The sequence below is a fragment of the Nerophis lumbriciformis genome, linkage group LG22, assembly GCF_033978685.3.
Source record: "Nerophis lumbriciformis linkage group LG22, RoL_Nlum_v2.1, whole genome shotgun sequence".
In the NCBI taxonomy this organism is placed as follows: domain Eukaryota; kingdom Metazoa; phylum Chordata; class Actinopteri; order Syngnathiformes; family Syngnathidae; genus Nerophis; species Nerophis lumbriciformis.
Window position 1 is genome coordinate 18,599,712 of NC_084569.2, and position 26,427 is coordinate 18,626,138.

Consider the following 26,427-nt stretch of genomic DNA (forward strand, 5'->3'; position numbering starts at 1 on the left):
TTTCATGTTTAGAGGGATTTCCCAATGTTAAAAAAAAACATATTTAGAAGGTCATAAACAGTTTTTATGCTCTAACTATCAACATATAAAATGTATTAATAATAATAACACTTCTCGGAAATACATTTACTACAGTCAGGCCAGGAACCAATTAGATTGATGAGAGACGACCCAGACAGGTGTGTGCAAAGGTGAAATCAATCATCCAAATGTGCAGGTGTTGGTGTGGGAGGAGCCTGCAGACATAAAAAGCCACTCTCCTCCAGAAAGAACATCAGAGTTCCTGCCCACTGCACTATTGCTCTCAAAGCTGCTTCTTATCTACGTTTTCTTCCATGATGAGTTGGATGAAGTGTTGTGTGTTCCCCCTGGTGCTGCTGTGCATGTGGCAGCTGCAAGAAGGAGCACACGCCTGCACATGTTTTCCTGTGCATCCACAGACGGCGTTTTGCCAGTCAGATGTCGGTAAGTTAAAATTCAGAATGTTGGGTTCATCCTTTCAAGCATAATTGCATCATTATTTATTGCACTCACTGTATATGTACTCAAACATTGGTCCAGCTTCTGCATCCTGCACAAGTCTGAAATTGGGTCAGATGGGGAAAACAAAATTTAAAAAAATACTTGCGTTCAGTCACACTGACTGGCCTGTTACCTTCAATAAATTGAAGTTTTGGAAGCCGTCATCTTGACAAAAAGGAATGATGCTAAACTATAAAGTGTTGCTAATTGATATCAATAACACAATGTTTGCCATAAACTTTTTCTTAACAATATTGTTGACTTTCTGCCCAAAAATCTTGCACAAACATTTTAAAAGCCTTAACTAGACCTATTCATAGCTAGCAAGTTGACTTGTGAACATAGCATCGCACAGGTGTTACTAATGACTGTAATGAAGCAATTTTGTTTCATGACACTTAAATTGAAACACTTGTCTTTTTATAATCTTATATCCATACATTTATCGCAAGGCATTTTTAACCGTTCAATGTAAACATATTAAATGTGGTGGAGCATGCAAGCTTTGGAAAAGTGAAGCCCTGATTAAAGGCCTACTGAAATGCGATTTTCTTATTTAAATGGGGATAGCAGGTCCATTCTGTGTCATACTTGATCATTTCGCGATATTGCCATATTTTTGCTCAAAGGATTTAGTAGAGAAAATCGACGATAAAGTTCGCAACTTTTGATCGCTGATAAAAAAAGCCTTGCCTGTACCGGAAGTAGCAGACTAGTAGCGTGACGTCACAGGTTGTGGAGCTCCTCACATCTGCACATTGTTTACAATCATGGCCACCAGCAGCGAGAGCGTTTCGGACCGAGAAAGCGACGATTTCCCCATTAATTTGAGCGAGGATGAAAGATTTGTGGATGAGGAAAGTGAGAGTGAAGGACTAGAGGGCAGTGGGAGCGATTCAGATAGGGAAGATGCTGTGAGAGGCGGGTGGGACCTGATATTCAGCTGGGAATGACTAAAACAGTAAATAAACACAAGACCTATATATATATATACTCTATTAGCCACAACACAACCAGGCTTATATTTAATATGCCACAAATTAATCCCGCATAACAAACACCTCCCCCCTCCCGTCCATATAACCCGCCAATACAACTCAAACACCTGCACAACACACTCAATCCCACAGCCCAAAGTACCGTTCACCTCCCCAAAGTTCATACAGCACATATATTTCCCCAAAATCCCCAAATTTACGTACGTGACATGCACATAGCGGCACGCACGTACGGGCAAGCGATCAAATGTTTGGAAGCCGCAGGTGCATGCGTACTCACGGTACCGTGTCTGCGTATCCAACAAAGTCCTCCTGGTAAGTCTCTGTTGTCCCAGTTCTCCACAGGCCAATGGTAAAGCTTGACTGTCATCTTTCGGTAATGTAAACAATGAAACACCGGCTATGTTATCCGGCAAAACAGTCAGGGGGTGCAATCTACGGCGGGGGTGCGTTATCTGGCACAACACCTGCTGCAATACACCGCTTCCCACCTACAGTTTTCTTCTTTGCTGTCTCTATTGTTCACTGAACAAATTGCAAAAGATTCACCAACACAGATGTCCAGAATACTGTGGAATTTTGCGATAAACAGACTACTTAATAGCTGGCCACCATGCTGTCCCAAAATGTCCTCTACAATCCGTGACGTCACGAGCAGACGTCAGCATACCGAGACGTTTTCAGCAGGATATTTCTCGCATAATTTAAAATTGCACTTTAGTAAGCTAACCCGGCCGTATTGGCATGTGTTGCAATGTTAAGATTTCATCATTGATATATAAACTCAGACTGCATGGTCTGTAGTAGTGGGTTTCAGTAGGCCCTTAATTCTCTTATAGCAAGCGCTGAACAGTCTAAAGTCCATGGTCTCAGAGTTCACGAGGTTGGGGCGAGTTTAAATTAAAGGTGATTAAAAGGGAGATGTTTGAGTTCAAGAGATGTAATTGTTATAAAACTAAGGAATTTTCTTTGACTTTTGTACAATAAGCTATGGAAGACAGCGTGGATTTCAGACCCTGATTCTTTTGCCTTTTACAAGTGATTAGATGTACCAAAACATGCCAATGTCTCAGATAGTAGTCAGGTAGTGCTCTTTAAATAAAATGTGTTATAATAATCCAATGCTTTTGATGTGATTTCCTGTCTTAATGGTGCACGGTTGCTGCCATAAGAAAAATTACCCTGACATTTGTTAGTTTTGGAGCCAATACCAGTCAACTCTGCTTTAATCTTAGTCCCCTGCATGATATTAAACAGATGAGGGCAGACAGAGGCCTATAGGGATCGATTTTTTTTTTCTTCAAAAATGCTGACTGGCTTTGTCTTTCTAGTCATCAAGGCAAAGGTGGTTGCCATTACGACGGCTGGTGAATTTGATGACATCAAGTACGGCGTCCAGCTGCAAAAGGTTATTTAACTTTTTTTATACATTTCAGTGAAGTTTATGGATGTATGCACATTTTATTTGGTTTTATCTTGCAGATCTTGAAGGGTCCTATAAAGAACTATGATACCATCTACACTGCTGCACCCGTTGCATCATGTGGTATAACTCTCACCAAAGGTGTAGAATATTTCATCACAGGTAAAAATACATATTTCAATGCTATTTGTACCCACGGGTGATAATGGAAATGACACCTTCATTCCAGCTTAAGGCTGTTTACTCAAACATTTTCTTTCCACCTCATTGCAGGCCCACTACAGGATAACGGGGCACCATACGTGTCAGCCTGTAACTATGTTGTACCCTGGAAAAGCAGCCACAACATCCTGGTAGAGCTGTATAGGATGGGCTGCGATTGCAAGGTAAGCAAACCTAATTGAGGATCAATAAGAATGTATTAATCTCAATCTTTATCCTCCAGGTCAATCGCTGCACCGCTGTCCCGTGTGGAGTCAGCGGCCCAAATGAGTGCTTGTGGACGGACTGGCTGACAGGGAATTCTGTTGACGACGTGAAGAACAAGCAATGTGCTTGCATCAAGAGAAATGATGGTTCTTGTGCCTGGTACAAGGAGGTCGCCTCACCCGGAAGGGGTTAATGAACATTAGACCCTAAACTCCATGAACAGAATGTAAATTACTAATAAATTCAGTTAACTCAATGCAATGTTTCTATGATTTAACTGGGGGGGAATGGGTGCATCCTTCCTTACAGACTTCATTATGTCCCACATTCAGAAGTGTACATGCAGCTCTGAGAGTATGAAATGGCACGTTTTGTGTAAACTTTTTTTTCCCAAGAGTTTTAATCTTTCAGCTCTGTTCCGATTTGTATGTCTTAAATATGAGGTTAAAATATCTATTCAGGGCTGATGCAGGAACCTTTTTTTGCAGTTTTTATCAAGTGTGGTATGTGGGCTCCTTTGTAATGGTACACCAATTTTTATATTTTTTTTTAGTGTTACTGTTCAAACTAAGTGGCTAAAAATAAATTTACTTAAGTAAAACCCCTGCCTTGTTTTTAATAAACAAGGTATACTGTATAGTGGTATTTGGAGAGCTAAGTTAGTATTTAGTGAGAAGTTTGAACCACTATTGGCTGACTATAACATGTGACTTTTTACGACACTTGTGTAATTTTGGATACGATGCCAAAAGCTTGACACCTATCTTTGGGCAATTTCACCCATTCCTCTTGGCACAGTGGTTCTTAACCTTGTTGGAAGTACCGAACCCCACCAGTTTCATATGCACATTCACCCAACCCTTTAGTGAAAAAGGTTTTTTTTTTCCAAGTTCAAGACAAAGTTATATGTTTTTGGTAACACTTTAGTATGGGGAACATATTCTAAGTAACAAAGACTTAATTTAGAGTTATTTGGTTAGGGTTAGAAAGTTAGGGTTATAAGGCCATGCCGAATAAGGCATTAAGTTTTAAGTAAAGAGCCAATATGTTACTAATTTGCATGTTAAGCAATTAATGGTGAATATGTTCCCCATACTAAAGTGTTACCATGTTTTTACTGGTGCACAAAATGAACCATGCATGAACATCACCTTCAAAGAACAAAACCAACATAGTGCATAAACTCACAACAAATTACACACCTGCAAATCAGTCTGACTTCTGCTGTTGCCGCATCCGTAATACGCCGATAGGGAAAAGTTTTTATTTACACAATGAGTCGGGTGTGTCTTGACCTCCGCAGAACCCCTAGGGCAGTGTTTTTCAACCTTTTTTGAGCCAAGGTGCATTATTTTCATAGAAAAAATCCAGAGGCACACCACCAGCAGAAATCATTAAAAAATGAAACTCAGACAATAAAAGGCCGTTGTCGCAATTGTTGGATATGAATTCAAACCATAACCAAGCATGCATCACTATAGCTCTAGTCTCTAAGTAGGTGTACTGTCACGACCTGTCACATCACGCCGTGACTTAATTTGAGTTTTTTGGTGTTTTCCTGTGTGTAGTGTTTTAGTTCTTGTCTTGCGCTCCTATTTTGGTGGCTTTTCCTCTTTTGTTGGTATTTTCCTGTTGCAGTTTCATGTCTTCGTTCGAGCGCTAGTCCCCTCACCTGCTTTGTTTTAGCAATCAAGAATATTTAAGTTGTTGCTATCTTTTTTTGTGTGGGCATTGTTGTACGGATGTACTTTGTGGACGCCGTCTGCTCCACACGCTGTAAGTCTTTGCTGTCGTCCAGCATTCTGTTTTTGTTTACTTTGTAGCCAGTTCCGTTTTATTTTCGTTCTGCATAGCCATCCCTAAGCTTTAATGCTTTTTCTTAGGGGCACTCACCCTTTGTTTATTTTTGGTTTAAGCATTAGATAACTTTTTACCTGCATGCTGCCTCCCGCTGTCGCTTGCATATTGTGATCACGACAAACCATCCCGAAATCTACAAAGCAATTAGCTACCGGCTTCCACCCACTGATATGGAAGAGAATAACATGGTTACTCTGCCGAGCTCAAGACAGCACCGACACTCAACAACGGCACATTATTTGCTGGATTATAATTACTGGTTTCCAAAAAATATTTTTAACCCAAATAGGCGGAACTGCATAATCTCCCACGGCACACCAGACTGCATCTCACGGTACAATAGTGTGCCGCGGCACAGTGGTTGAAAAACACTGCCCTAGGGTTCGATTGAACCCAGGTTAAGAACCACTGTCTTAGCAGCACCTCTCAAGCTCCATCAGGTTGGATGGGAAGCGGTTTTCATCCAGCATGTCTCTGCACATTGCATTAATTTTTCCCACTATTTTGACTAGTCTCCCAATTCCTGTTTTCTGAAAACCATCCCCACATCATGATGCTGCCACCACCATGCTTCACTGTAGGGATGGTATTGGCCTGGTTTCCTCCAAACATGACACCTGGCATTCACGCCAAAGAGAATTTTGTGTATGGTCTGAGTTAGGGATGTCCGATAAATGCGTTAAAATGTAATATCGCAAATTATCGGTATCGTTGTTTTTTTTTATTATTAAATCAACATACAAAATACAAGATACACTTACAATTAGTGCACCAACCCAAAAAACCTCCCTCCCCCATTTACACTCATTCACGAAAAAGGGTTGTTTCTTTCTGTTATTAATATTCTGGTTCCTACATTATATATCAATATATATCAATACAGTCTGCAAGGGATACAGTCCGTAAGCACACATGATTGTGCGTGCTGCTGGTCCACTAAAAGTACTAACCTTTAACAGTTAATTTTACTCATTTTCATTAATTACTAGTTTCTATGTAACTGTTTTTATATTGTTTTACTTTCTTTTTTATTCAAGAAAATGTTTTTAATTTATTTATTTTATTTTATTTTTTTAAAGTACCTTATCTTCACCATACCTGGTTGTCCAAATTAGGCATAACAATGTGTTAATTCCACGACTGCATGTATCGGTTGGTATCGGTAATTAAAGAGTTGGACAATATCGGGATATCGGCAAAAAGCCATTATCGGACATCCCTAGTCTGAGTCTTTCAGGTGCATTTCTGCAAACTTTACTAAGAAATGGCTTCTGTCTGCATGGTTATTATAACATTCAGACCATATTGGTGGTTTGCTGCAGAGATAGTTGTCCTTTTGGAAGGTTCTCCACAGAAGAATGCTGTAGTTCTGCCAGAGTGACCATCGGGTTCTTGATCCTCTCCCTGACTAGACTAAGATGAGTGCAGCAGGGGACAATTGAAAAGCGTTGTACTTGGATCGAGTCCTGGCAAGAAATGTCAGTAAGATATGAACATGTATTTTTAGTTTTCATTAGGTAAAATGTATTTAGCCAAAAACATTTACAAATGTTTATATAATAAGATGACCATTAAAAAAAAGCCAGCAGACACCAAAATTAATCAATTGAATTTCTTTTAATTAGCCCCTTAAGTTATCCAGCGGCTATACAATTCTAAAATGTCAGCGCTAAATAGACAATATGTCTATTTGCTTAATTTCTGACAGTCCAATTATGTATGTCGAAATATTCTCTTTTATCCCCCAACTTTGCAGCGCAATCGGCTACTTTCTCATGCCGTCTGTGCGTAACTGTGCTGGTTTGCGCAAATCTTTCCAGAAGTGCTAAACATTGAAGCAAAACAGTGGCCAGGTTAAGTTTTAATACATCATATCGCAAGTGCTATTAAAGTTAAAGTACCACTGATAGTCACACACACACACACTAGGTGTGGTGAAATTACCCTCTGCATTCCCTTGCCCCACCCCCTGGGAGGTGAGGGGAGTAGTGAGCAGCAGCAGTGGCCACGCTCGGGAATCAATTTTGGTGAATTAACCCCTAATTCCAACCCTTGATGCTGAGTGCCAAGCAGGGAGGAAATGGGTCCCATTTTTATAGTCTTTGTTATGACTGGATCTCAGGGCGGACAATTTAACCACAAGGCCATTGAGCAGGTTATCCAATTATTATCATTATTATCCATTTTTTGTCCTAATTAATTTCAATACAAAACATGCATCACATCGAATTCAAGTTTATTTAAAAAAATTCAAACTTATTTCACAATAATTAGAAAAGTTTGACTTTTTTTTTAAATGGGGGGGGCTCAAAATAAAATTCTGCTTCGGGCCTCAACTTAGCCAGCGGTGGCCCTGGCCATGACACATCCCTGTGACATGTACTCACGAGTGGGATGGCCCTCTCTGTCCACTAGGAGGCACATGCATTAGAACACTTTAATCCACAAGAATGTGCCTACATTTGTATTTTGAGAAAAATAATCTGTTTTTCCTGCGAGCTTGTAAGAACTTTATTTAGATCACATTTTTTAAACTACACTAATTGTCTCTGATTTATTTAGATACTGTTAGAAATAAATATGACTTGTTGTTGGGGACGGCGTGGCGATAATGGGAGAGTGGCCGTGCCAGCAACCTGAGGGTTCCTGGTTCAATCCCCACCTTCTACCAACCTCGCCACGTCCGTTGTGTCCTTGAGCAAGACACTTCACCCTTGCTCCTGATGGGTTGTGGTTAGGGCCTTGCATGGCAGCTCCCGCCATCAGTGTGAATGTGTGTGTGAATGGGTGAATGTGGAAATAGTGTCAAAGCGCTTTGAGTACCTTGAAGGTAGAAAAGCGCTATACAAGTATAACCCATTTACCCATTTGTTGTTAACTCCCATTCGTCAACTCTCCCTCCCCCTCCTCTGCTGTATAAGGTAGTGAAGCCCTCTGCCCAAGTTGCAAAAGGGAAAAGCACCAAAAGATGGGTTATGAATTTTGCCTAACATCAATCATAAAGTTGATTAATTTTTCATTTAGCTTGCAAAAACATTATATAAAATTAAGTTTGCTTTTTTAAAATGACATTTATATTAGTGTGTGTGGTTCAGTCGGCCTACATACAGGATAGAATAGACCAGATCTGGGCAAATTAAGGCCCGGGGGCCACTTGCGGCCCGTTAAACTTTTCAATCCGGCCCGCCGGACATTCCCAAATATTTTTTTTAGATCTTTAAGATGGAAAGTGTAGCTGCCATTATCAATCAATCCATCAATGTTTATTTATATAGCCCTAAATCACAAGTGTCTCAAAGGGCTGCACAAGCCACAACGACATCCTCGGTACAGAGCCCACATAAGGGCAAGGAAAAACTCACCCCAGTGGGACGTCGATGTGAATGATTATGAGAAACCTTGGAGAGGACCACATATGTGGGTAGACTGTAGATGTTTTTTGGTTTTTTTACCCTTCACGTTCATATTTCGCTGTGTTTGTTGCATGTTTGTTGCATTAGACTTAGACTTAGACTTAGACTTCCTTTTTAGTGTCATCCAAATGTGAACTTTACAGCACAGATAAGAACGAAATTTCGTTACACAAGCTCATGGTAGTGCAGGATAAAAAAGCAATAAGGTGCATTTATAAATAAAAAAATATATATAAATAAATATATCATATATATATATATATATATATATATATATATATATATATATATATATATATATATATATATATATATATATATATATATATAAAATATATTATATATTTATTTATATATATTTATTTATTTATATATGCACCTTATTATTATTATTATTATATATGTATAAAATTAAGCGGAAGAAGATGGATGGATGGATATATATAAAATGAATAAATATATATAAATATACATAAATAAATAAATAGATTACTGTACACATAAATATATTGCACTTTTTCCACATGCGTCCACGTTTATGGATGTATGTTATATTGTCTTTTTTATTCCAGCGAGTTAATCCATTTTGGGGGGAGTTGAGGGGATAATTTGATTATGATGCGTTCAAGAGTCTTACGGCTTGAGGGAAGAAGCTGTTACAGAACCTGGAGGTTCTGCTTCGGAGGCTGCGGAACCTCTTTCTAGAGTCCAGCAGTGAAAACAGTCCTTGGTGGGGGTGGGAGGAGTCTTTGCAGATTTTCTGAGCCCTGGTCAGGCAGCGGCTTTTTGCATTTGGCTTGATTGTAAAATATGTCGATTGAGAGGGAGTGTGACATTCATATGTTCTCAATATTCAGGGTTTTATCGTTCATAGAAAAACAAATCAAAATTCCATTTCGTTTTTAAGGCGGTCCGTCATAACATTTTTAGCATTAAATCAGATTTTAGTGTGAGGTTTTGTATTTGTTTTCCTAAAAATAGATATGCCGGCCCCCAGACACATTTTTTCCTCTAAATTTGGCCCCCGAGTCAAAATAATTGCCCAGGCCTGGGTTAGACAGAAATAAAAATACATCTTAATTTCTGGCAAAGTGGTGTGCTGGGTGTGCAACATGTTGTTGTTTTTTTAATTAAAAATGGCACAGACAGGTGTGTGCAAAGGTGATATCAATCATCCAATTGTGTGAGTGATGGAGAGTGTGGGAGGAATCTGCAGCAATAAAAGGCTGCTCATCCACCCTCCTCAAGAAAGGACACCAGAATATTTGCCTGCTGGATTTCTTTTCCCCAAATCTTCTCTTTGTTATCGACATTTTCTTCCATGATGAGTTGGATGAAGTGTTGTGTGTTCCCCCTGGTGCTGCTGTGCATGTGGCAGCAAGAAGGAGCACACGCCTGCAGTTGTCTTCTGACGCATCCACAGACTTCATTTTGCCAATCAGATGTCGGTAAGTTTAACATTTTGGAAGCAGCCATGATAGAGCAGCATGCTAAATGTTAAGGGTGTGCATTTTCAATATATTAATTATAATGCACCTTGGCTACTGAAGTATAACATTAGCATCAGCCTTGACATGGCTTAAAATGTATTTATAAAAAAAAAAAAAAGTTTTAAAAATGTGGTGTTTTTAAATGCTTTTCACATCAATGAAACCTTTTGTACACTAAACATTTTCATAGTAAATTCACAGCAAATGACTAGCTAATAGTTGCATTACTTTCACGGTAACATTTTAGTAACAACTTTACAGTAATTTACTCTAACTGCAGAGCTGTGATTTATCAGTTGATTACAATAACATATGACTAAACACTAACTTCACAATTATTTTTATAGTTAAATTACTGTGACGGCTTACTGCCACTTACTACGTAGTCTACAAAATGCCTGAAGAAAATTGATTTGGATTCACAGTATAACTGTGAAATGTAGTTAATTGCTGGGAAAAATTCAGATTTCATGATTTTGTCATGGTATTTTGCGATGAAGTGAATTATATTTATATAGCGCTTTTCTCTAGTGACTCAAAGCACTTTTACATAGTGAAACCCAATATCTAAGTTACATTTAAACCAGTGTGGGTGGCACTGGGAGCATGTGGGTAAAGTGTCTTGCCCAAGGACACAACGGCAGTGACTAGGATGGCAGAAGCGGGGATTGAACCTGGAACCCTCAAGTTGCTGGCACGGCCACTCTACCAACTGAGCTATATGATGAAAAAATGCTGTGAAATCCGGGTAATTTATTTATTTATTTATTTTTTATTTATTTTTTTTAATATAAAGGTTCTGGCATTAATTGCAGCTCCTTAACGAGACATGTTCATAGCTAGAAAGGCAACTTGCGAATGAGAGGGTTTGCTTTTTAGAGCCAAAATGGCTGCCAAAGCATGGCAAGGTAAACAAGCTCTACATGTCTTTGAGCACAGGTGTCAAACTCAAGGCCTGGGGGCCAGTTCTGGCCCGCCACATCAGTCTATGTGGCCCGCAAAAGCCTGGAGAAAATTGATTTGGATTCACAGTTGTTGTGATATTAAGTTTTTTTTACTGTGAAATGTAGTTAATTGCTGGGAAAAATTCAGATTTCATGATTTTGTCAGTCATTGCAAATTTTGATTACAGTATTTTGCGATGAAAAAATGCTGTGAAATCCTGGTAAAATTGTTTTGTTTTTTTGTCTGGTTTTTTTAAAGGTTCTGGCATTAATTGCAGCTCTTAACGAGACATGTTCATAGCTAGAAAGGCAACTTGCGAATGAGAGGGTTTGCTTTTTTTAGAGCCAAAATGGCTGCCAAAGCATGGCAAGGTAAACAAGCTCTACATGTCTTTGAGCACAGGTGTCAAACTCAAGGCCTGGGGGCCAGTTCTGGCCCTCCACATCAGTCTATGTGGCCTGGAAAAAATGGGTTTCAATAAAATATATTTTTTTTTACTAAATACGTTTGTTTAAATTGACAGAGGAAAAAAAAAGCAAATTTTAAACTTTTTCCAATCGTGCCATTATATTATATACTGTATTGCAAAACTATTTTTGTGATATAAAAACAAATTGTTAAATATCTGCTTGTCACCTTTATGTATGATTTTAAAGCAAGTTATACATTAAAAAATCTAACCAAATGCATACGCTTTTCGATTAATCACAGGTTATTACCCGCGTGCATAATGTGAATTAATTTAAAAAAAAGCAGCCCTCTGAAAGCAACCATTACTGCGATGTGGCCCTCTATGAAAATGAGTTTGACACCACTATCAGGTGTTTGTTATCAACAGCTCTTAAATTTTAATCACTAACTTGTAGACCCTAGATATCTGTCCAGTCCAATTGGTGCAAACATTGCTTAAGAAATATCAATCATGATTTAGACCTGGAGCTAAGTTTGAATTTAAGACTGAAGTCAGCCAACTATGCTTCCATTTGATTAATGTGTTTTTATGATCGTTTTACCAAACAGATGAAGGTTGACTGAGGCTTTTGTGGGTGTTAGGAATATTGTTTGATTCTAGTCTTCAGAGATTGATGGCTTCTCTTGTGTCTTTCTAGTCATCAGGGCAGAAGTGGTCTCAAAGATATCTGGCATTGGTAAATTTAACAATGTCAAGTATGACATCAAACACATCACGGTGATTATAAAGCATTTATACCATTAAATTATATTTATGCATGCATTAAAATTGTATTTGATTTTCCAGACGTTCAAGGGCCCCAAGAAGATCTTTAATACCATCTACACTGGATCCAACTCTGCAGCATGTGGTGTGACTCTGACCAAAGGTGTAGAATATTTTATCTCAGGTAAACATCCTTTTTCTGCTAATTGATCTCAAAATGGAAATTGGGAACCATCTTTTTCTTACATGAAGTTGATGGAATTGAACAGTTTGAGTCGCATTGTTCACAAGTTTCATAATCGTGATGTTTTTTTTCAACAAGTGATTTAATTTGGAACTAACTACTTTGGATCCTCAAGACTTAAGACTCCTTGTCAAACTTGCTAATGTAAATTGTACATGCTGTATTTAAATTAAGGTCATACACAATTAATTTATAGTAAAATGTAACACAGCCTGCTTTCACAAAGTGGTCGACTTGTAAATGGGATGAGTTTATCTAGCCAGGGTGTCTGACTTTAATGTTTTTTGTTGTCACTTTTCCCGTTTCAGGCCAAATGAGGTCTGACGGGTCTCTGCACGTGTCATCCTGTAACTACCCTGTACCCTGGAAAAGCAGCCACAAGATCCTGGTAGAACGTTATCTGATGGGCTGTGATTGCAAAGTAAGCAAAATAATAGTCAAATATGTCATTGAATGACTTAAATTGTGATCTGCTTTATCCTCCAGATCACTCTATGTGACTCTGTCCCGTGTGGGATCAGCGGCCCAACTGAGTGCTTGTGGACGGACCAGCTGATGGTGAATTCGGTCAAAGTGGATCAGGACAAACAATGTGCTTGCATCAAGAAAAGTGATGGTTCTTGTGCTTGGTACCAGGAGGCTGCCTCACCCAAAAAGTATTAATGGACATTAAAGACCCCTAAAAACTTCATGCAGAAAATCGATTAATTCGCCGTTGCCTTCTTTAAATTACAATCATGAGTTTAGCGCTTACTGACTTCCAAGCACTTTGGTACAAAATTCTGTTTCAACAAGAATTAAAACAATTCAAACTGAAATGAGTTTCACTTTTTTATTTATCACACGTCTTTTAACATTGGGTTGAAACATTTTTGACTTACTGTACTTTACTTCACTTTCAATGGAAACTGAGAAATTTGGTTTATCATTGTTGAAACTTCGCTTTAAGGAAATTGTCTTCAAGAGAAATTCACATTTCCATTTGACTTTACAATGTTTTAAGGCCTCAAACTTTACTGGCATGCCAAATGATCCAATGGGTAATTTAAAGAGCCCCTCGGATACTGAAAACTGACTTATCTTATATTCCTCTACAAATGTGTAGAGGTAAAATTCTCCCAATAAGTAATCTTAGGCCAATATCCCCCTGCCCCCATGATGAGTACTGACTAATTCGGTTCCCTACTTAGCTCACTACGTCTTTGGTCCAACACAAATGTACACCTCATCAAATATTTGATGAGGTTATTGTGATTATCGCACGGGAGGAAGGGATTGAGGCTGAATTTGAGCGCAGGGAGGACAAATATGCTGATTTGGCTGCTCAAACTACTTTTTACAGCACATTTTAGAATGCACACTTTTAGCTCCAATGTGGGCTGTAATCCGCTACAGTAAGCAATTTCATATTGGGTAGTTGTGCCGAATTTGAAGAAATTGGTCAAATACCCCTCGAGGGGAGAAAGACTGAGTGAGAAAATATTAAAAAATTATCTTTATATTTCCTGTTCAAGTTTTTGACATTTACTTGCTGCAAACTTGGAGCTTAATAGGCAAGTTTATGTATGGAGCATCATTTGTACACAAGGCAATTCAAAGTGCATTACAGAAAATTACAAAAAGGCAAAATGAAAATTATTCGAATAAATAAAAAAAAAATTTTTTAGTTTAAATCAAGAGTTTAGGTAATGACTTTCAGTTGACCTATGCAATTATAGTATTTATATTGTAAATATGGAGGTGTAAGTCTGCTTCACGCTGTAGACACGCCTGCGCTCAAAAAACAAAGTTAAGCCGGCAGTTTTCACTTTTGCGTCCTCTTCTACTGATGTTTTATTGCGAGAGAAAATGCATAAAGGATTTAGATAAATACTTAGTCTGGAAAAATTCACATTTCCAGAAACATTACAAGGGTGGGAAAACACAGTATCATACAATGTCTAAAAAAAAAGTATTGGATAATGTATATGGGACATAATTGCCATAATTTTCAGGAGCAAAAAATACATAAGTAATGTAGGTCATCTGGATGCTATGGATCCTTTAAATTGTGTGTAAAGATTCAGGCATCTTGCCGATGTAAACAAATGGCCAAACAATTTATTGGTTTTAGCCAAATATGAACTGCAAATGGGCACAAAAGATGTTTCAAGTCAGATTGTCGACAAAAGACTAATTAGTATGAGTTAGGTCAGGACAGAGGATGTAAAACATGTGACCATAACAGAATGTTCTTCCACAGACAGGTTGGGGAGGGTTTTCATCTGTTTGCGACATTTTATGTGACTTTTATCACACTTGTGTAATGGCAAATTTAGTTATTGTTCCAAAAACATAAAGTGTCATTTAACGTTACGAGACTGGGTTTTTTTTAAAGCATATTCTACATATTTTTGGCCCAAATTCCAATGTCTCAGTGCAGTATTTGTCTTATGTTGTGGCAAACAACAAACAATTTTCTGGGTTAAATGATAAATGGGTTATACTTGTATAGCGCTTTTCTACCTTCAAGGTACTCAAAGCACTTTGACACTATTTCCACATTCACCCATTCACACACACATTTACACACTGATGGCGGGAGCTGCCATGCAAGGCGCTAACCAGCACCCATCAGGAGCAAGGGTGAAGTGTCTTGCCCAAGGACACAATGGACTTGACTAGGATGGTAGAAGGTGGGGATTGAACCCCAGTAACCAGCAACCCTCCGATTGCTGGCACGGCCACTCTACCAACTTCGCCACGTTGAACGCCGCTAACACCATGGCTAATCATGGCATGGTGGTATCTTCACTGTGATAAGTTAACCAACTTTTGGCAGAACAACATTCTTGATGGTCCTCATCTTCAAACCCTGCCTCATCAATAACACGCCTCCACATCGACATCATAGAGGTTAGAGTTTCCGACCTGAGATCGGTAGGTCGTGAGTTCAAACCCCGGCCCAGTCATAACAAAGACTATAAAAATGGGACCCATTACCTCCCTGCTTGGCACTCAGCATCAAGGGTTGAAATTGGGGGTTAAATCACCAAAAATTATTCCCGGGCGCGGCCACTGCTGCTGCTCACTGCTCCCCTCACCTGATCAAGGGTGATGGGTCAAATGCAGAGAATAATTTTGCCACACCTAGTGTGTGTGTGACAATCATTGGTACTTTAACTTTAATCAGCTCCACATGACATCGGTTAGCCTTTGACGTGAGCGATGCAGAATGACAACGCGGGACATGCAATGCTAACAACACGGCTAATGGTCCGAACAGCAGCTGTCAAGTTGACCAGCTTTTGGCAAAACACACACTTTACATTTTAGCCAAATTATAACGTAGAGGAATTACCCAGGATGTGATGAAGTATTTCCATGTAATAGTTGGGTTTTAGTGGTCGGGTGACAACCATAGCAATGACACTTGGAGGATCCTCTAGGCCAGGGGTCCCCAAACTTTTTGACTCTGAGGCCGCATTGGGTTAAAACAACTTGGCCGTATATATACAGGTAAAAGCCAGTAAATTAGAATATTTTGAAAAACTTGATTTATTTCAGTAATTGCATTCAAAAGGTGTAACTTGTACATTATATTTATTCATTGCACACAGACTGATGCATTCAAATGTTTATTTCATTTAATTTTGATGATTTGAAGTGGCAACAAATGAAAATCCAAAATTCCGTGTGTCACAAAATTAGAATATTACTTAAGGCTAATACAAAAAAGGGATTTTTAGAAATGTTGGCCAACTGAAAAGTATGAAAATGAAAAATATGAGCATGTACAATACTCAATACTTGGTTGGAGCTCCTTTTGCCTCAATTACTGCGTTAATGCGGCGTGGCATGGAGTCGATGAGTTTCTGGCACTGCTCAGGTGTTATGAGAGCCCAGGTTGCTCTGATAGTGGCCTTCAACTCTTCTGCGTTTTTGGGTCTGGCATTCTGCATCTTCCTTTTCACAATACCCCACAGATTTTCTATGGGGCTAAGGTCAGGGGAGTTGGCGGGCCAATTTAGAACAGAAATACCATGGTCCGTAAAACAGGCACGGGTAGATTTTGCGCTGTGTGCAGGCGCCAAGTCCTGTTGGAACTTGAAATCTCCATCTCCATAGAGCAGGTCAGCAGCAGGAAGCATGAAGTGCTCTAAAACTTGCTGGTAGACGGCTGCGTTGACCCTGGATCTCAGGAAACAGAGTGGACCGACACCAGCAGATGACATGGCACCCCAAACCATCACCCAACCATGCAAATTTTGCATTTCCTTTGGAAATCGAGGTCCCAGAGTCTGGAGGAAGACAGGAGAGGCACAGGATCCACGTTGCCTGAAGTCTAGTGTAAAGTTTCCACCATACATACATTCAATGTATATATATATATATATATATATATATATATATATATATATATATATATATATATATATATATATGTATATATATATATATATATATATATATATATATATATATATATATATATATATATATATATATATATATATATATATATATATGTATGTGTGGGAAAAAAAATCACAAGACTATTTCATCTCTACAGGCCTGTTTCATGAGGGGGGGTTCCCTCAATCATCAGGAGATTTTAATGGGAGCATTCACATACCATGGTTTATATAGGGCACAGAGTGGGTGGGTACAGGCTGGTGTAGGGGCGTGGTGATTGGCTCATGTGTTACCTAGGAAGTGTTTCCGTCTGTGGCGGCATGCTGTTACAGACGGAAACACCTCCTAGGTAACACATGAGCCAATCACCACGCCCCTACACCAGCCTGTACCCACCCACTCTGTGCCCTATATAAACCATGGTATGTGAATGCTCCCATTAAAATCTCCTGATGATTGAGGGAACCCCCCCTCATGAAACAGGCCTGTAGAGATGAAATAGTCTTGTGATTTTTTTTCCCACACATACATATATTGCGCTCTACTACGGTATCGAGCACTATTTTTTGGATAACCTTATTAAGACATATGTATATGTATATATATGTATATATATATATATATATATATATATATATATATATATATATATATATGTATATATATGTATATGTATATATATGTACCGTATATGTATATATATGTATATATATGTATATGTATATATATATATATATGTGTATGTATTATATATATATATATATATATATATATATATATATATATATATATATATATATATATATATATATATATATATATATATATATATAAATTGCTTGCGCATTAATTGAATGTAAAAGACACTGGGGCGTGACGCGATGTCACATTATCGATGGGAAAATGCATTTTTAGACAATATGATTTGCCTGAAGGGCTAGGAGACACCGCGAGAAAACATGTACTCAAATATTGGTCTGCCTCCTGCACAGGGCTGCAATCTGGGTCAGACGAATGAAACAAATTACCAATGTACACTAATATTGAATAATAATCCTTAAGTTTTGGAAGCAGGGTTAATAGTGGGAAAAGTGTTAATAATAATATTCCTTAAACAATGTTTAAATCACCTTTTTTTTCTCACAATTTTTCTTCATGCCAAAAAGTAGTATCCCACAGTTGTTGTTAATGACCGTAATGAAACCAGTTTGCCTAATTTAGAGCCAAAATGGCTACCAAAGCCATTTAAACACTACTACTTTTATACTACACTGCAATGCACACATTATCATTTAAAAGGCATTTAAAACCGCTTAATGTTGACATTTTTATCAGGTTTGGTAGGGAGTTGGCTTCTGTAAAAGTGAAGACTTGATGAAGAATTTCCTTTTTTATAGCAATAGACAAAGTCCAATGAGTCCATGGTCTAAGACGGGTGTCAGCAACCCGCAGCTCTTTAGTGCTGCCCTAGTGGCTCCCTGGAGCATTTTTCCTTTTTAAATTGAAAATGGAAAAATATAGGGGAAAAAATAATGTTTTTGAGGACAAACATGACACAAACCTTCCTAATTGTTAGAAAGCCCACTGTTTAATGTTTGTATGCTTCACTGAGAGGATTTGGTGAACATTGTTTTGTCCTAACTTTCACGGTTCTTGAACTCGAACATAGTGTGGACTGTGACGCAACAGTTTGTTTAAATGTAAAATCTTCCACTCCTTCTTTGTCTCATCTTGTCCACCAAAAGTTTTATGCTGTGCGTGAATGCACAAAGGTGCGCTTTGTTGATGTTATTGACTTGTTGGAGTGCTAATCAAGCATATTTGGTCAGTGCATGACTGCAAGCTAATCAATGCTAACACGCTATTTAGGCTAGGTGTATGTACATATTGCATCATATGCCTTATTTGTAGCTATATTTGAGCTCATTTAATTTTCTTTACTTGTATCCTCTTTGTATATAATTTAGTTTTGCATGTCTCATGACACATTTCAGATTGTTGTTCCAGACTGCAACAAACATTACCTAGCTTGCCAAAGATTGTAATCTATTAAAAGACAGCCTGCTGTTTCCTTTTAACTTGGACACACATCTATACCTTTTTTTTGCCAGTAATTTCCAGGAGTTATATCACCTTCTGAGTAGCCTTTGATTTACTAAAGGTTTCTAATGTTGTAAAAATGTGTAGAATAAATATTGAATTTCAACATTTCTGTCGAAGATTTGCTTCAGCCTGCGACAGTCATTTTGATAGTAGGCTAATATAGACACTTGTGTCATGTGTTGCCTTCATTGTAAGACTTGTATACGGCTTTTCTTTTTTTTTTGCGGCTCAAATTTGTTTTTTGTATTTTTGGTCCAATATGGCTTTCAATGTTATTGGTTGCTGACCCCTGGTTTAAGAGTTCACAAGGCTGGAGGTGAGTCCAAAGAAAAAGTGAAGAGGGAGATGCTGGAGTTTATCAGAGGGGAATTTTCAGGCTGTAGAACAATTTAAAAAACAATTATGTATGAAAAATTTCAATATATGGCTAATTTCACTTATTGAAGAATTGGCTGTTTAAGACAGCTTAAATTTGAAGTTGCATGTTCAGAGCTGAGATTATTTGGCCTTTTACAAATGATTAGATGTACCAAAGCAGTCAAGGTCATCAGGCATAGTGTTCTTTAAATGAAATTCAAGACAAATGTGTATTAAAACTTTAGATGTAGTTTGATTTTATTTGTCTAAATCGTGCAAAAATTGTGTTAAGAAAAATGACCCTGACATTTTTTGGCACCAATTCCAGTCAACTCTGCTTTGAGTCGCCTGCATGATGAAGGCAGGCAGAGAATTTTAGAAGTTTTAATTCTTGTTTTCAAAAATGCTAACAGGCTTCTTTGTCTTTCCAGTCATCAAGGCAAAGGTGGTTGAGATTACGGCTGCTGGTGAATTTGATATCAACTATGATATTGAACAGACCAAGGTTATTTGAAGCACTAATTCAGTTGGTATGCATGCGCATTTTTATTGGTTTGATTTTCCAGATCCTGAAGGGTCCTATAAGGTACTATGATACCATCTCCACTGCTGCATCCTCTGCAGCATGTGGTCTAACTCTCACCAAAGGTGTAGAATATTTCATCACAGGTAAAACAAATGTTCCGATGTTAAAGTTCAGATTGTAACTTTTGCCTTGAGAAATTTTCTAAGTTTAGTTTTTTGTTACCTACCCCATAGCAGACAAACTGGAGCCTGACGGGTCACTGTACGTTTCATCCTGTAACTACGTTGTACCCTGGAAAAACAGCCATGATATCCTGGTAGAGCGTTATAGGATGGGCTGTGATTGCAAGGTAAGCTAACTTAATTGATAGTCAATTACATTTTGAATTCACTCCCAATTCTTGTTCTCCAGATCACTCGCTGCCTCGCTGTCCCGTGCAGAGCCAGCGGCACAAATGAGTGCTTGTGGACGGACCTGCTGACGGGGAATTTGGGCAACGATGAGCAATGTGCTTGCATCAAGAAAAGTGATGGTTCTTGTGCCTGGTACCAGGAGGGTGCCTCAAAATTATATTAATGACCCAAAAGTCCACCATGCAGGAATAATCAAAATTCCAAATAAATGTCTTAAGCAATTCTGTGTTGAGGTGGCATTTTCTTTAAATTACAGTCTTGAGTCAAGCACTACAAAATATTTCAGGATTTCTCAAGCCTGTAAGGTACATTTTTGTATTGCTGTATTTTGTCTACCGTTGATGCTATTGCACAGTACTTTCCGGCAATTGGAAACTGAAATTAAGCTACAGTTTTCAAAAGTTTTACTGTTAAATGTTTTTACAGGAACTAAACTGTTTGGGCAAACAGTCCAACATCTCTATTTTGTCAAATACGTTCCATACAATGCATCTAGAGTGCTTAACTTTTTCCACGTTATAGCCTTATTCCAAAATGGAATATTGTCAAAATTCTACCGATTATACGTGTCTTTTGTTTTTTTTCTTGCAGATTTACTAACTAAAATCACATGTCCACAGCCTTTCTACAATGTATTCTGGTCACTGCTTGCTCCAATATTTACAAAAATGGCTTTAGAGATGACCTAACTCATTTCTACCTTCAAACCCTCAATTCTGCAAGTAGTCTCTTGCTTAAACCCGAGAAATATCCAACACTTCAGTCTAGTTACTGGCCGATCTCCTTGATGTTCTTAAAATTATCTGAAGTATTCAAAGATCAGAAAGTCGCTCCACATATAATACACCCTGATCAAACAGGTTTTATCATAGGGAGACACTTGTCCAATGTTTGCCGTCTATTAAATTTTATGGAAAGTTATCCAAAAATCTGTTTCATTAGATACTGAAAAAGCATGACAGTGAATTGAAATTTTCTGCAGCTACTCCGCAGAAATTTAGATTTGGACAGTCATCTATAGCAGTGTGTGGCGTGCCCCACTGGTGAGGAATAGAGACATGACAGGTGGGGCGCGAGGAATGGGAGGGGATTTCACTTTAAAAAAAAAAAAATTAAAAAAATTTTTTTTTTTACTATGCTTTCATTTTCTATACACACTGTAAATCACTTTGTGATTCTGTCTGTGAAATCCGCTATATAAATACATGTAAATTACTTATTTTTCCTGTAGGCTTTAAATTTCTAGGTAGGAGTGAAAGTTTGACAGACATAGCAACAGTAACTAATGGGGGCGGGGCTAAACAGAACAAACTTGACGAGATAAGCGCAGCAAAATGAAAAGCTGTCCCACTGTCAAACGACACAGTTGCGAGACGTATACAGGTAAAAGCCAGTAAATTAGAATATTTGGAAAAACTTGATTTATTTCAGTAATTGCATTCAAAAGGTGTAACTTGTACATTATATTTATTCATTGCACACAGACTGATGCATTCAAATGTTTATTTCATTTAATTTTGATGATTTGAAGTGGCAACAAAAGAAAATCCAAAATTCCGTGTGTCACAAAATTAGAATATTACTTAAGGCTAATACAAAAAAGGGATTTTTAGAAATGTTGGCCAACTGAAAAGTATGAAAATGACAAATATGAGCATGTACAATACTCAATACTTGGTTGGAGCTCCTTTTGCCTCAATTACTGCGTTAATGCGGCGTGGCATGGAGTCGATGAGTTTCTGGCACTGCTCAGGTGTTATGAGAGCCCAGGTTGCTCTGATAGTGGCCTTCAACTCTTCTGCGTTTTTGGGTCTGGCATTCTGCATCTTCCTTTTAATACCCCACAGATTTTCTATGGGGCTAAGGTCAGGGGAGTTGGCGGGCCAATTTAGAACAGAAATACCATGGTCCGTAAACCAGGCACGGGTAGATTTTGCGCTGTGTGCAGGCGCCAAGTCCTGTTGGAACTTGAAATCTCCATCTCCATAGAGCAGGTCAGCAGCAGGAAGCATGAAGTGCTCTAAAACTTGCTGGTAGACGGCTGCGTTGACCCTGGATCTCAGGAAACAGAGTGGACCGACACCAGCAGATGACATGGCACCCCAAACCATCACTGATGGTGGAAACTTTACACTAGACTTCAGGCAATCGAGGAAATCGAGGTCCCAGAGTCTGGAGGAAGACAGGAGAGGCACAGGATCCACGTTATGTGGGTTTATTGTTAGGCAGTTTCATTAACGACCTCCCAGCGCGGCAACAACACACAACAGTCACGTTTTCGTTTTATTTTATTTATTTTGAACTTGTTGCAAGTTATTTGATTTATTATTGAACTTGATGCAAGTTATAACACTTTTATTTGATTTATTATTGAACTTGATGCAAGTTGACACTTTTTTTGATTTATTATTGAACTTGATGCAAGTTATAACACTTTTGTTTTATTTATTATTGAACTTGATGCAAGTTATACCAGGCAGCACGATGGAGAGTGGTTAGTGCATCTGCCTCACAATAAGAAGGTCCTGAGTAGTCTTGGGTTCAATCCCGGGCTCGGGATCTTTCTGTGTGGAGTTTGCATGTCCTCCCCGTGACTGCGTGGGTTCCCTCCGGGTACTCCGGCTTCCTCCCACCTCCAAAGACATGCACCTGGGGATAAGTTGATTGGCAACACTAAATTGGCCCTAGTGTGTGAATGTTGTCTGTCTATTTGTGTTGGCCCTGCGATAAGGTGGCGACTTGTCCAGGGCGTACCCCGCCTTCCGCCCGAATGCAGCTGAAATAGGCTCCAGCACACCCCGCGACCCCGAACGGGACAAACGGTAGGAAATGGATAGATAGATGGACTCAAGGAGAGACTGTAATGTAACTATGAAATGAAACTGAAGATGGCAGTAATGCAACACATATGGATGCCAGCTGCCATAAAACTATAAAGAAGAAGAAGAATGTGCTTGGACTACTGCCTCCCTACATTTGTATGTTAAAAACAATTATTTTTTTAGAACTTTATTTCGATCACATTTTTGAAACTACATTAATTGTCTCTGTGATTTATTTAGATACTGTTTGAAAGAAATATGACTTTTTATTAACTCACATTAGCCAACTCTCCCTGTCTTTCCTCTGCCCTCTGCTCTAAGTTGCAAAAGGAAAAAACACAAAAAAATCGGGTTATAAATTTTGCCTAACATTGATCATGCAAGTGATTAATTTGGCTAGCAAAAACTTTATTTAAATTAAGTTTGCTTTTTAAAATGACATTTATATTAGTGTGTGTGGTTCAGTCCGCCTACATACAGTACAGATAAGACAAAGAAAAAACAATCTTAATTCCTGGCAAAGTGGTTGATGCACAACATGTTAATTGTACACAGACAGGTGTGTGCAAAGGTGAAATCAATCATCCAATTGTGTGAGTGATGGAGAGTGTGGGAGGAGTCTGCAGCAATAAAAGGCTGCTCATCCACCCTCAAGAAAGGACACCAGAATATTTGCCTGCTGAACTTCTGTTCCCCAAATCTTCTCTTTGTTAGCTACATTTTCTTCCATGATGAGTTGGATGAAGTGTTGTGTGTTCCCCCTGGTGCTGCTGTGCATGTGGCAGCTGCAAGAAGGAGCACACGCCTGCAGTTGTCTTCTGACGCATCCACAGACTTCATTTTGCCAATCAGATGTCGGTAAGTGAAATCCTGCACGATTTTGTAGTGTACCAATAGTCTCGAAACAGCGATTTCTAGTCTTATTTGTGTCAAGTCTGGAAAAACATGTTTTTTTCAAGTCCAAGCATACATTACATACATTACAGCTTGTTTATGTTCATAGCTAACATGGTGGCTTGTGAATCTTGTTTCTCACAGCAGGTGTTGCTTTTGAGTAATGAGGGTTTGCTTTTGAGCTAAACTGGCTGCCAAAGCATTGGAAGTGAACACTGGCTGTACATGTCTTGCCATATATTTTACACTTGAGTGCAAAGTGTAGAACTTGCAATTTCTGATTGATATTCTAATTGGTGTAAAACAAAATTGCAACTTAATTCTAGTCTCAGAGATTAACTGGCTTATTTTTGTCTTTCTAGTCATCAGGGCAAAGGTGGTTGCAAAAGAAGCTGGAGGTGGTAAATTTAACGTCAAGTATGACATCAAACCCATCACGGTGATTATAAAGCATTCATACAATTCAATGTTTATGCATGCATTATTTTATTTTGGTTATTTGGTTTTCCAGACTATCAAGGGCCCCAAGAAGCTGTTTTATACCCTCTACACTGCATCCAACTCTGCAGCATGTGGTGTGACTCTGACCCTAGGTGTAGAATATTTTATCAAAGGTGAACATCCTTTTTCTGCTGGTTGTAATTTAATAATAGTCATATACACTTCATTTATAGTAAAATGTAACACAGCCTGCTTTCACAGTTTTCTACAAAGTGGTTGACTTGTACATGGGATGAGTTTATCTAGCCAGGGTGTCTGACTTTAATAGGGTTTTCTTTTTGTCACTTTTCCCATTTCAGGCCAAATGAGGTCTGACGGGTCTCTGCACGTGTCATCCTGTAATTACCCTGTACCCTGGAAAAGCAGCCACAAGATCCTGGTAGAACGTTTTCTGATGGGCTGTGATTGCAAAGTAAGCAAATTTAATAGTCAAATATGTCAAATTTGAATGACTGAATTCCTGATCTGCTTTATCCTCCAGATCACTCGATGTGACTCTGTCCCGTGTGGGATCAGCGGCCCAACTGAGTGCTTGTGGACGGACCAGCTGACAGCGAATTCGGTCAAAGTGGAGCAGGACAAACAATGTGCTTGCATCAAGAGAAGTGATGGTTCTTGTGCTTGGTACCAGGAGGCTGCCTCACCCAAAAAGTAATGGACATTAAAGACCCTAAACTGTAAATTACAACTGCAAATAAATCATTCTTTGAATTACAATCAATCAATGTTTATTTATATAGCCCTAAATCACAAGTGTCTCAAAGGGCTGCACAAGCCACAACGACATCCTCGGTACAGAGCCCACATAAGGGCAAGGTAAAAACTCACCCCAGTGGGATGTCAATGTGAATGACTATGAGAAACCTTGGAGAGGACCGCATATGTGGGTAACTGGCCTCCCCTCCCCCCCTCTAGGGGAGACCAAATGCAAAGGATGTCGAGTGGGTCTGACATAATGTGAGAGTCCAGTCCATAGTGGATCCAACATAATAGTAAGAGTCCAGTCCATAGTGGGGCCAGCAGGAAACCATCCCGAGCGGAGACGGGTCAGCGGCGCAGAGATGTTCCCAACCGATGCACAGGCGAGCGGTCCACCCCGGGTCCCGACTCTCAACAGCCAGCACTTCATCCATGGCCACCGGAACTGTGTCTCCCCCTCCACAAGGGATAGGATGGGGGGGGGGGGGGGGGGGGAGCAGAGGAGAAAGGAAAAGAAACGGCAGATCAACTGGTCTAAAAAGGGGGGCTATTTAAATGCTAGAGTATAAAAATGAGTTTTAAGATGGGACTTAAATGCTTCTACTGAGGTAGCATCTCTAACTGTTACCGGGAGGGCATTCCAGAATACTGGAGCCTGAATTAAAAAAACGCTCTATAGCCATGAGTCAATCATGAGTTTAGAACTTTCTGACTTCCAAGCACTTTGGTACAAAATTGTTTCAAAAAGAATAAAACAAAACTGAAATGCTTGACTTTTTTAATTGCTGACTTTGGTTTACCACATGTCTAACATTGAGTTGAAACATTTTTGACTTTTTTTTACAGCTCTTGCAATGGAAACTGAAAACTGAGGCTAATTTTTGAAACTTGACCAATTTAAGGCATCAAAACTATACTGGCATGCTAATGGTTCAAATGGTAGTTTTAGAGAGCCCCTAAAATGCTAACCTCTGCACTTGCATCATAGATCTTGACCTACAAATGTTGCAAGATAAAAATTCCCCAAAATATGAAATCATAAGATGGTTTTGTGAGACACTTTTCCCCTGCCCTTGAGGGGTTCATGTGGTTTGACTTTGGCAGACAAATTTGGTTCTACTGAACTCACCATTTCTTTCCTGATGTTTGATCCAACACAAATGTAGTACACCATTGGATTGAGGTTGCAATTGAGCACAAGAAAGACAAATATGCT

The 26,427-nt window shown here is 38.8% G+C and overlaps 3 protein-coding genes across 3 annotated transcripts; all 3 read left to right on the forward strand.

Moving 5' to 3' along the window:
- Positions 1 to 263: 263 nt before the first annotated feature.
- LOC133615717 (uncharacterized) lies at positions 264 to 13,319 on the forward strand. The gene is made up of 11 exons (XM_072915767.1): positions 264 to 465; positions 2,852 to 2,928; positions 3,003 to 3,105; positions 3,217 to 3,329; positions 3,389 to 3,560; positions 3,719 to 3,726; positions 9,871 to 10,093; positions 12,190 to 12,269; positions 12,339 to 12,441; positions 12,810 to 12,922; positions 12,988 to 13,319. The coding sequence occupies exons 1-11, from the start codon at positions 336 to 338 to the stop codon at positions 13,162 to 13,164; spliced, it is 1,299 nt and encodes a 432-aa protein (XP_072771868.1). The 5' UTR covers positions 264 to 335; the 3' UTR covers positions 13,165 to 13,319.
- Positions 13,320 to 19,744: 6,425 nt separating this feature from the next.
- LOC133615056 (metalloproteinase inhibitor 2-like) lies at positions 19,745 to 20,521 on the forward strand. Its single transcript, XM_061973397.1, has 4 exons — positions 19,745 to 19,861; positions 19,923 to 20,025; positions 20,116 to 20,231; positions 20,294 to 20,521. The coding sequence occupies exons 1-4, from the start codon at positions 19,760 to 19,762 to the stop codon at positions 20,456 to 20,458; spliced, it is 486 nt and encodes a 161-aa protein (XP_061829381.1). The 5' UTR covers positions 19,745 to 19,759; the 3' UTR covers positions 20,459 to 20,521.
- Positions 20,522 to 23,771: 3,250 nt separating this feature from the next.
- Positions 23,772 to 25,229, forward strand: LOC133615492 (metalloproteinase inhibitor 2-like). The gene is made up of 5 exons (XM_061974123.1): positions 23,772 to 23,975; positions 24,374 to 24,450; positions 24,523 to 24,625; positions 24,812 to 24,924; positions 24,994 to 25,229. The coding sequence occupies exons 1-5, from the start codon at positions 23,846 to 23,848 to the stop codon at positions 25,165 to 25,167; spliced, it is 597 nt and encodes a 198-aa protein (XP_061830107.1). The 5' UTR covers positions 23,772 to 23,845; the 3' UTR covers positions 25,168 to 25,229.
- The last annotated feature ends 1,198 nt before the right edge of the window (positions 25,230 to 26,427 follow it).